We start from the raw sequence: 11,648 nt of genomic DNA on the forward strand, positions 1-11,648 counted from the left end.
TATTACTCTAGTGCTGATCTACAACCCTGTCGCCTCAATGCAAACTGTGTTATACCAATACTTTTTAATGGGTTTTTTGGACTATGTGGCCATGTTCCAGAAAAGTTTCTTCCTGACGTTTCACCAGCATCTGAGGCTGGCATCTTCAGAGAATGATTTGCCTGGAAAAAGTGGGTATATATATACTGTGTGAGCCTGGGAATGCAGGAGTGATTTGCATGTGTATTGTTCTGTTGCTGATGGCAGGCCTCAGGCTGGGAGGCTAATGAAAAAGAGGATTAATGTCTGCTAATTGGGGATCATTATCTGCAGGGAAAGCCCCTGACTCTGAACCGTTTCCCATTTGCATTTGCTGAGTCCTTATTTTGCTATTCCTCAGGACTGGTAGCCAAATTTTGTTCACTTTAAGGGTTTCTTCATTCCGGGTGAAATTGTCCAGGTGTTTGTGGATTTCAGTGGCTACCCTGTGCATCCTGACATGGTAGTGGTTGGCATGGTCCAAAACTTCAGTGTTTTCAAACAATATTTTATGCCCAGGATGGTTAGTGGCATGTTCTGCTACTGCTGATTTTTCTGGCTGGCTCAGTCTGCAGTGTCTCTTGTGTTCCTTGATTCTTGTTTGCACATTGTGTTTGGTGGTCCCTATGGAGACTTGTCCGTAGCTGCATGGTATGCAGTAAACTCTTCCTGCGGCTGTGAAAGGGTCTCTCTGGTCCTTGGCTGAGCGAAGCATTTGCTGCATTTTCTTTGTTGGTTTGTAAACCATTTGCAGGTTATGCTTCCTCACCACTTTGCTTATTCTGTCTGTGACAGACAGACAGTATGGTAAAAATACCTTCCCTTTGGGTGGCTGCTTGTCTTCACTCCTCTGGGTTTTTCTGGGCCTGGCAGCCCTTCTGATGTCTGAGCTGGAATAACCATTGTCCTGTAGAGCCTGGTCCAGATGTTTCAGTTCATCTTCCAAGAAGTGGGGTTCGCAGATGCGTTTTGCTCAGTATACCAGTGTTTTGATTGTGCTTCTTCTGAAATCTTCGACTTCACACTGTGTTATACCAAGTCAAACCATTAGACCATTGAACTCATGACTGCCTGCACCAGTAGCTTTCAACCAGGAGGGGATGGATCCAGATATTATTAGATAATAGATCAATTACTAGAGGCCCCGGCCATCACAGTCAGTGGCCAAGGAGTCTGGAAGTCAACATCCTATACCATTTGGAGCATCCCTGCTTGAGAGCCACTGGTCTATACTGGGAGCTGGTAACTCTCCCAGGTTCCAGGTAGGATTGAACCTGGAACCTTCCACACACAAAACGTGTGCCCTTCCACTGAGACTGGCCACAGCCCTTCTCATCCCTGCTTGTATGGAAGATTAGAATAAGCAACATTGAAAAGAGGGTCACACACCTCTAGGAGTGGCTAAAAAAACCAATACAATTCTGGACTGCATCAACAGCAACACAGTGTACAGATTGGGGGAAGTAGTAGTGCCAGTCTATTCTGCTTTGGTCAGACATCACCTGGAATATTGCATCCAGTTCTGGGTAATTCAGATCAATAATTACACTGACAAGCTGGAATGTGTCCAGAGAGGGGCAACCAAGATGATCAGAGGTCTGGAAACCAAGCCTTACAAGGAACAGCTTAGGGAGCTGGTGGGTATGTTTAGCTGAGAGAAAAGAATACTGAGAGGTGAGATGATAGCTGTCTTTAAATATCTGAAGGGATGTCATTTAGAAGATGGAGCCAGCCTGTTTTCTGGTGCTCCAGAGACTAGAACATGAACTAGTGATTTCAACATATAAGAAAAAAGATTCCACCTAAACATTAGGAAGAACGCCTTTACTGTAAGAACTGTTTGACAGTGGAATAGACTACCTCAGAGGGTGGTGGACTCTCCATCTTTGGGGATCTTTAAACAGAGGTTGAATGGGCATCTTTCAGGACAGCTATAGCTGTGTATTCCTGTGCATGGGAGGTGGTTGCACTGAATGGTCCTTATGGTCCCTTCCAACTATAAGATTTTATGATTCTATGCAGGGAATTAGCATCAGAAAGAACTTCCAAAAGCCAAAATGAGAAAGAGCAGCCACACTCCATCCTCAACCTGTTGACTACAACTCCAAACTGCCTATCAATTAGCTCTTTCTTTCTTTCTTTCTTTCTTTCTTTCTTCTCTTAATGAAAAGAGAGGTTTGGTTTTGCATAAGAGCCTCTTGGCAGGCAGATGAATTCCATGGTATCAAGGGACCACAGATGGATGAGTTCAAGAAAGGCAGATGTCTTGGTTGATCCAGTGCCCTCACATTGGGGTTTGAGGAATGAACAGTTTAGTAATGCAGAAAATATGCAAATTGGGTATTGTCTGAAAGATGGGATGAGGCCTTAAATGCTGGAGACCAAACCTATCCCAAATGTAATTCCAAAGACTTCTAAAGGTTTCTACCAGGAATTATGAGAACCCATCAAGTTAAAGGGATCAGCACACTTCCTTTCTCACAGTTGCAATCTTAGAATCAGGTCAGGGTTAATCCAAAGGACGAGCTGTCAGTAGAAAACCTCCTCCCCACATCAATGCAAGATAAGAACCCATTGTCTGTTTTGCTGCTTTCTTCACAGGGAACACAAAGTGCCGTTCTCAGATTCGGGTAAACAAACAAAGAAACAAAAAAACGACACAAGAACCCTTCCACTGTGACCAAACTCTTGCCGCATTAATTGTGTGCCTTGTGGTCATGCCAAGAGTTAGAACATTTAATCCAGAGCAGGGTTACCAAACTGAAAACTGGAAAGGTCTCCTGTCCCTTTGAATGGTCGTGCAGATAAAGGAATTGTAGCAGGTGTGTTTTGTCATGCAAGCAGATAACAAATCAGGTGGTTTTGTTTGGTTTTATGTTTGGCAAGTCCCTTTCACCTGCCTGAAGCAGAAAAGCCCTGAACGTTTAAGATTACCTCTTTATCTGCTCTGGGTGAGAATTACATGGTGCTTGGGAGAATTAAATTTTGAACTACAACTCCCAGTGGCTATGTTGTCTGAAAAGAAGTAACTTTTCCCAGCTCTGGAGCTATTGCACACTGCAGCTCCATAAGTTGAAATGGAGGTCAGCACTTACATCCAGGGCTCTAGTCACTGCGTTGTCTAAATTGCTACAAACGTGCTGAGATCAATTTCCTGTGTTTCCAAAAGTGTTTTACTTTGGAACTTCTTATGGAAAGAAAAAAAACCCTCCCCAAGAAAAAAAGAATTAAAGGGTGGGAGTGAGTTACTCATCTGCTCCGGGATAGAATTTCTTCTTTCCAGAAAGAGAAGGAAAATTTAAGACACCTTTGCTTTATCTATTAAAAATATCATATTTTTCTTTTTACTGTTCCCGCAGCAGCCATGAGGCTGAAACACTCTTTCTGATTACTGATAATCGAGCGCAATTCATTCTTTCTCTCTCTCTCTCTCTCCTCCCTTTCCGTTCCCCATGAAGAATTTCTTGACAATCCGGTAAGTAATATCACATTTGTCAAACATTCGTATCCTTTGCCACAGTGCTGCAACACAGCAATTGGAGCAAAAACATCCAGTTCCCTTTCAAAGTTGGTGGAAAAGTTCCAGGTCTCGTTTTCAGTAAGACAAGGGGTCTCATCCGCCGAGCCACATCCTGCTCTAATCTATAACATGTGAGGTTTCCACATCTCCACCCCATAGATCGGAAGAGTGAAAACAGCCAAAGCTGACTTGTTCCAATCCAGTATCATGGGATGTATACAGGGAAAGGGAGAGAGAGAAACAGAAGGTATGCCTAAAGGCTGGATACACTTGTTTATTAACTACACAAAGATCGGTTTCAAGGAAGTTTATCCATCTAAAAGAGGGGTGGTGCCAATAATATGCAAAGAGATACCAGGCTACCATGAAAAAGCAGTTTGTGGGATGCTTTTCAATGACCCTTCCTTTTATCCCTTTCTTCTTGTAGGCCCACATAAAAGGAGAGCATGTAGATCTAAATCTCAGCTAGAGCAGACACAATGAATCCATGGGAATTTGATAAATCCCATTGATTCAATGGATTGCTCTAGTTGGGACTAAATTGGATTTAGGACACAGAACAAGGCAATCATGCACATCTCCTGCTGTTGTTGAATCCCATTTTGGAAGAAAGGTGGGACATAAATCCCTTAAATAAAATAAATAAATTGTTGGATACCAGAAACTCAGGCCAGAATAGCCAGTGCTGACGAACACTAGGAGTTGCAGTCCATCAGCAACTCCAGGCTTGCATCCCTGATGTAAAACTTGGCAGATAGCGCAAAGCTTTCCATGTCCTGTTCCCCACAAAGAACCTCCAAGGGTTGGATCTAGATTCTAGAATCTACCTTCGGTTGTTGAAAGGGCTCCACTCACAAAGTGAGTGATTTCACCTGCTTTTCAAGGATTCACCCAGCCTCTCCTTTGCAGCACAGATCACTCTATTCAGTACAACCCTCCTACCTTGTGCAGCATTTTCCAGGAGCTGAAAGAAGTGCCACAGAGAGTAAAGATAAGGAAGTCACTTTCTGCAACTCAGTTGCATAGTGCATCTTCCAACCTTACCTCTGCAATTGAGCTGTGGGGTGGCCACAGTGAGTTGGCTGCTGCAGCTGTGGATGGGAAAAAGGGGGTGGCACCTAGAAGATGTTCTGGCCTATTTTATGCATGCATATTGCTGCTACACACATGAGCACATCCTTCATATTAGTATATCTAGCTCAGAAGTTGGCAGCTGCATCACCTGCATCCATGGTACCTTGGAAGGATGCACCCCCTCTGCATCCCATCCATCCTTTTTCTTATCTTTTTGTGTCTTTATTTGGCTAAAAGTGCCCCCAACATGTCCTTGGTGGCACAAAGAACACATTTATCATGTTTTCATGCTACCCCTGAAAAAAAAATCTTATATCTGCAGTATGCCATTTTAAGACAAGAAGCAAACATGACATCAAGTATTTCTTAGTTTAAAAAAGCTCCCCTCTCCAATTTAAAATAGCCAAGTGGAGATAAATCATAGTAAAATGTCCCTTCACGCTCCCAAGAGTTTTAAGAACATTTTTAGCAACAAAACAAAACCCAAACTATTTGAAGGGCCAGGGATCTCAAAAATGGCCCTCAAAGGCCCCATGTGGTCCATGGCCACACTTTGCTTTCTGCTGATCCAGTCTATGGTAGTATGCTTAGGATTAGATTTACAATATTTGGAGAGGGGGGTGTTGAGGGATTCCTTTTGCCCTAGGCTCAAGAGAAGATAAGGCATCCTTAAATTTGCCACATTATGGCAGCCAGCCATATAGACACAGGGAAAGCAGTGGCAACCTGCTACATATATGGGAACCCTTAAAAATAAGAAAATTTGCAGTTGTGTAAAAAAAATGGAAATGCAGCCAGCCTGGATGTTTCACAGCATGCTTTGGCTGAAGCATCTGCATGCCATATGAGAAATCCCAACTGGACACACAAAGATGTTTCTCATGAGCATAACTGGGATTGCTGCCACGGAGCATGAGCACAGGCTGAGCATATCCTTGCAGAAGCTGCACGTCAATCACCTGTCTGAAGCTAGTCCCCATAGAAGGAAAGCAAAAACCTCTCGCTTCTGTGTTAATATCTGCTAAGGGATGAAGGGTGAAGTGTGCAGTTGTGGGCAAGAAGCCATCAGACATGACAAAGAATGCTCTGGCTGTCAGGATCCTCGCAGAGGCTAAGGACCACAGTGGGGAGGAACTGGAAGGTCATCTTCTGCCTTCTTCACAAGGTCTCCCTGCAGGATTCACCAGAGAAAATCATGATGGGTATGGGCTTTTCTGGAGCCATAAATAATGAGTCGAACAAACTAGGGACTCTTCTCTTCACTGGACTGGGATGGATTCCCATCAGCACCCAAACAAAACAAAACAAACCAGTAGAGCAAGGAGTAGTAAGTCTTTCCCCTAAGCATTCCATCACAGAAATGTTCCTCTGAGGACAAAAGTCATGCAACTTGATAAATGTAAGTGTGTTTACGGCAACTGTAAATAAAACGTTCAGAGTGAAAAATGACCCCAGAGGAAGAAATCCCAGATCGCACGAGAGGCAAGTGAGATGTAGAGACGCCTTGCTTGCAGACGGCCCAACCGCTCTGTTTCCTAGTCCTTTTGCAATCATTTTTACAAAAGAGATTTGCTTAAACAAATAAGAATGTAGCAGGTTAACCTGGCTGAAGATGAGGTGGAAAAAGAAAACAGGGGCCCCATCAGACCTCCTGAGAAGCCAGCACCATGGGTCTTCTCCCCTCCTCATCCCAATTCCAATAGTCACCATGCTGCAGCCATTCCCCCAGGTCACAGGACCTCATAACATGAAGCACCAATATTTGAGTCTTCTTGATTTCCTCTTCCTTTCCCATCCTCTTTTCCTTTCAAGCTGGGGCTTTTTAGATTCTGTGCCTAAGGGCAGGAACCGTCTAGTATTCTTATTATTTATACATAATCTGCTTGCAGAAACCTTCCAGCTGTAAACAGTGATATAAATGTGATGAGTAAGCAAATAAAGGAGAAGAGCCCTGCTGGATCAGAGGAAGAATCTGGTGTAAGTATGGAGCCAGTAGACAGCTCTCTAGAACGCAGCTGGACAAAGCGTGGCCTTTTAAGATGTTGCTGGACTGCAACTCCCAGCACTCCTCACCATTGACTGTGCTTGCTAGGAATGATACGAGTTGCAGTCAAACAATATCCAAAAGGACATGCTTTGCCTCTCCTTGCCCTAAAGCAACTAGTCTACAGAGGTACACAGTTTCAAAATATAAATGTTCCATTTCACTTCTGATAGTGGCCATTAATGGTGACGATGAATCTTATCGATTCAGTCTGCCCTGAGTGCAGGATCTGTTTCACCATCAGGAATAATGAGGCAGCTGCCTCAGTCAGCTAGTTGCAGGGAGAACAGAAGTAAACTGTGAAAGGACAGGTTAGCCTGTCCTGCCCTGCATAAACAAACCTATCTTCCCCATGAAGGAGAGTGAGAATACTGTTCCACCACCTCCCAATGGCAGCTGGCAGCTTGGATCAAGTATCCACTCTGGGTTTTGGTCTGAACTTTAAAGGTGATATTAAAGGCTGGACCTGTCCCACCAACTCCATATGGCAGCTGGCAGCTTGGATAAAGTATGAACTCTGGGTTTTAGTCTGAACCTTAAAGGTGATTTATTAAAGGCTGGGGAGGTTAGAATTCAGCACCTTGGACAGCTCCTTTTTACCACATGGGATGAAATCCAACCCAAAATCACTGCCCCATTGACATAGAATTGTAGAATCATGGAGTTGGAAGAGACCTCAAGGGCCATCCAGTCCAAACCCATTCTGCCATGCAGGAACTCTCAGTCAAAGCATCCCCACTGACAGATGGCCATCCAGCCTCTGTTTAAAGACCTCCAAGGAGGGAGATTCCACCACTCTCTGAAGCTCCTAGCTGCCCACCACCATTTATTTTTATTAAGTTACCAGTATAAGAGTATATGACATAGAACAACAACAAATATAATGCAGGAAACTGACAGACTAAAACAAAATGGAACAAAAAAAAAAAAAAGGAGAGAAGAAAAAGGGGGAAATGTATTTTCTTCTGACCGCTCCTCAACCTGCTGCCTAGCAGTTTCACAAGGTGGCCCTGGCACTGAATGCATGGAGAGCAAGACATTCTCTTGCCATCTCTGTTGGCCATAGCTCTCCCACATTTCCCAGAATTGCATGAGCCATGGCAGTTAATGTGGGGTCAAACCAGGTTATTTCTGCAGTGTGGATGCAGCCAGAGAGAAAGAGGAAGAGGAAGAAAGTAACTGCAACTCCAAAGCTGCTCAAAGACAAACTGCAGGCTGCAGCCTTGTTGGAATTGCCTCCTTTGGAAGAATGTCTCTTCTGACCCATTTACTGGCCTTGCTCAAAAATAATAATAAAAAACTGTGCCAATGGGTGTTTGTCTTTTTTGTCTTTTTACCCAAAAGGAATTCAACGTATGCCAAGTGCCTGCCCCTTGAGCTGCCTTCTTTTGGAGATGCCACTGAGCGCTGGCATAAAATCCGAGCGCATGCCTTGCATGCACCAGGTCCCAGATTCAGATCCTGACCCACTGCATGGCAAGGACTGAGGCAGCAAGTGGGAGAAAGGTACGCCCTGCTGAAACCCCTAGTGTTTAGGAATGGGACTACAACTCCCATTATCCCCTGACAGCTTAAGGATGGGGACTTTTCAGGCTACAGTTAACCAAAAACCGCCCACCAACCCAGGAATGGGACTGTTGGGCCTGCCATTCCCATAATCCCCTAACACTCTTGGGAAGAGGGCATTTCCGACCCTAACTTCCAGGTCTTAAACCCTAGTGCTTAAGAATGGGATGCTAGGGACTGCAACTCCCAGAACCCCCATCTACATCTTCCAGAATCCCCTGCTAGCATTCGAATGGGCTTTTTGGACTATATTGGATGTTTGGCCATTATCCCCTGTCAGCATAGGGATGGGACTTTTTCATGGTTCCGGTTCCCTGAAAAGCAGCAACTGGACTAGGAATGGGACTGTTGGGACTGCCATTCCCATAATCCCCTAACCGTCATACAAAAGCGACTTTTTGGACTCTAACTCCAAATCCCTGAGCCATGGCTGGCAAGAGGCTGGCTAGTTTCCAAGGAAGTGTGCAGAACACCTGCTCCAGAGGGCAGAGCTTGGGAACGGGGAACTACAGTTCCCCAAATCCCCAGCCGGATGTGTCTTAGGGATTTGGGGAGGTGTAGTTCCCTATTCCCAAACTCTGCCCTTTGGACTGGGGGAAAGCCCTGCAAGAATTCCATGCAACTTCTTCCTAGCTTGAAACTTGGCATCTGAAGACTGCCCACCTAAGGCCAGTGTCACTTTTGGAGTCAAGAAGAAGTCAATCTTCCCCACTGGCACACTCTGGCACACACCTACACACCTCTAGAACCTCATTACTGCAGCGCCTCCTGCTTACCACTGTAGTAAAATAGCCATTTCACAGTTTGGTCCAAGGGCACTGGGTTCAAATAGTGCAGTAGGCAACCACTGGAGACCCACATACAAGCAGCACATACACAAACACACACAAGGTGAGAATGGGACCCTTTGCGGCACTTGGTCCACATTCCAGCAAAGGAAGGGTGCCAGGCAGAGGGGGAAAGGGAGAAGGGCAGGGAGCCTAGTAGGCAGAGCTGTAGCAGGGCAGGGTGAGCACCTAGTGGGCACAGCAGCAGCAGTAGCAGCAAGGAAGAAGGAAAGGGAACAGAGTGCCTAGTGGGCACAGTGGGGGGAGGGAGCGAGAAGGGCATAGAAGCAGCAAGGAAGGAAAGTGCCTAGTGGGTACAATGTGGGCAAGGAAGGGCAAAATGCCTAGTGGGTTCTGAGGCTGTAAGGAAGGACAGAGCACCTAGTGGGCACAGCATGGGCAAGGAAGGGTATGGTGCCTATTGGGCACAATGGTGGCAAAGGAAAGAGAAGGGCGGAGAGTTGGCCAGGAGGGAAAGTGGGTATAGTGTGGGCAAGGAAGAGAGAAGGATACTGAAGTGGGAAGGAGGTGCAAAGTACCTAGTGGGCACAGCATGGGCAAAGAAGAGAGATGAAGACTGAGGTGGCATGGAAGAGCAAAAGGCGTAGTGGTCACAGAGGCAGCAAGGAAGACAAGGAGACTGAGGTGGCAAGGAAGGGCAGAGCGCCTAGTGGGCACAGAGGTCTCAAGGAAGAGAGAAGGACATTGAGATGGCATGAAAGAGCATTATGCCTAGTGGGCACAGAGGCATGAAGTAAGAGAGAAGGACATTGAAGTTGCATGGAAGGGCAGAGCGCCTAGTGGGCAGAGCATGGGCAAAGAAGGAGAGTGAGGTGGCATGGAAGGGCAAAATGCCTAGTGGGCAGAGAGGCAGCAAGGAAGAGAAGGAGACTGAGGCGGCCTGGAAGGGCAGAGCGCCTAGTGGGCAGAGCATGGCCCAAGAAGAGAGAAGGAGACTGAAGTGGCCTAGCGGTGCCAGCATGGTGAGGGGAGGCCGTGGCGCTTGCCCACCTGTTTGGTGAAGAGGACGGCGGTGTCCCAGTACTCGGGGTGCTTGTCGCTGCCCTTGTTCCACTTCTTCTGCCAGAGGCAGAAGTGGCGGAGGGTGAGGGCGGCGTTGGCCGAGACCTTGGGGCCCTTCTCCTGGCTGCCGATGACCAGCACCTTGACCACGGCCAGATGGACGGCGTTGCGGAGGCTGGCGTGGCGGTAGAGCCGGGCGGCGGTGGCCAGCAGCGTCAGCAGGTAATGCGGCAGGTCCGCGCCGTGGAAGCGGGCCATCGACTCGTCGGCCACCAGCGCCGTCTCCACGAAGCGCGGCAGCGAGGCGAAGCGCTTGGACCGACGCCGGGGCCCCGGGGACGGCTCCTGCTCCCCCGGCGGCTGCTCCTGGACCCCGCAGCGGGTGGCGGACGGGCCCCCTGCTCCCACTCCTCCTCCTCCGGGGCTCCGTCGGCGGCGGCGCTGCAGCAGATGCTCCCCCGGTTCACCCTCCAGGAGCCTTCTCCCCCCGACGGCGGCCTTCTTCTCCAGCGGCCGGATGAGGTACTCCGCCCCTCGGTAGCCGAAGGCCCCGGTCAGCCCCCCGCAGAGGCTCAGGGCGGCGAAGGAGTCCTCCTCGGCGTTGACTTCCCCGGAATAGAAGCACCGACGGAGCTCCCCGGCGCCGCCCTCCTCCGCCTCCCAAGGGACGCCGCCCAGGAACTCGGTGGCGAAGGAGGGCGCCACGAAGCGCGAGTCCGGCCTCAGCGCCAGCGAGAAGGACTCCTGGAAGGCCACGATCTCGAAGGAGGGCCCCGGCGCCCCGACGGCATCCAGCCGCACCGGCCTCACCCTCGCCGTCTCCCCGGACCAAGAGCCCGGCCCCGACGACGATGAGGAGGCCGCCGCCGCTGAGGCCAAAAACCACCAGAGCCACGCCGGCAGCATCGCCGCCTCCGCCTCCGCCTCCTCCGCCTCCGTCGGGTCCCGGCGCTTCTGCTGCTGCTGCTCCTTCGACGCCGCCTCCGCCTCCACTGCGCCAGGAACGGGGCTCCCGATGCTCAGGGCTTTATATATAGACAGCGCCGTCATGTGCCAGGGATGGGCTTCCCTTCGCCTCGCCTCGCCTCGCCTCGCTCTGGCCGAGCCTTTGGGGAGGACGAGGCTGCCTCCCTCCTCCTCCTCTTCCTCTTCTTTGCTGCCTTCCTTCCTCCCCTTCCTCCTTCCTCCTCCTCTTCTTCTCCCTCTCACCATCTTCCTCCTTCTCTTCCTCTCCTTCTTCCCTTTCCATCCTCCTCCTCCTCCTCCTCTTCCTCTTCTTAGAATCATAGAGTTGGAAGAGACCGCAAGGGCCATCCAGTCCAACCCCATTCTGCCATGCAGGAACTCTCCATCAAAGCATCCCCAACAGATGGCCATCCAGCCTCTGTTTAAAGACCTCCAAGGAAGGAGATTCCACTACACTCAGAGGAAGGAGTGTGTTCCACTGTCGAACAGCTCTTACTCTCAGGAAGTTCCTCCCAATGTTGAGCTGGAATCTCTTTTCCTGGAGCTTGCGTCCATTGTTCCAGGTCCTAATCTCTGGAGCAACAGAAAACAAGCTTGCTCCCTCCTCAAT

The 11,648-nt window shown here is 48.6% G+C and overlaps 1 protein-coding gene across 1 annotated transcript in view; it reads right to left on the reverse strand.

The window, feature by feature from the left end:
- Nucleotides 1–11,054, reverse strand: part of ADAMTS15 (ADAM metallopeptidase with thrombospondin type 1 motif 15) — a 43,381-nt gene extending 32,327 nt beyond the window's left edge. Inside the window, exon 1 of the mRNA XM_042475728.1 lies at nt 10,061–11,054. Coding sequence (XP_042331662.1) covers nt 10,061–10,978 — 918 coding nt within the window. The 5' untranslated portion in view covers nt 10,979–11,054. The remainder of the gene's footprint in view (nt 1–10,060) is intronic.
- Nucleotides 11,055–11,648: the final 594 nt, after the last annotated feature.

This window comes from Sceloporus undulatus, chromosome 6 (genome assembly GCF_019175285.1).
Source record: "Sceloporus undulatus isolate JIND9_A2432 ecotype Alabama chromosome 6, SceUnd_v1.1, whole genome shotgun sequence".
Lineage (NCBI taxonomy): Eukaryota > Metazoa > Chordata > Lepidosauria > Squamata > Phrynosomatidae > Sceloporus > Sceloporus undulatus.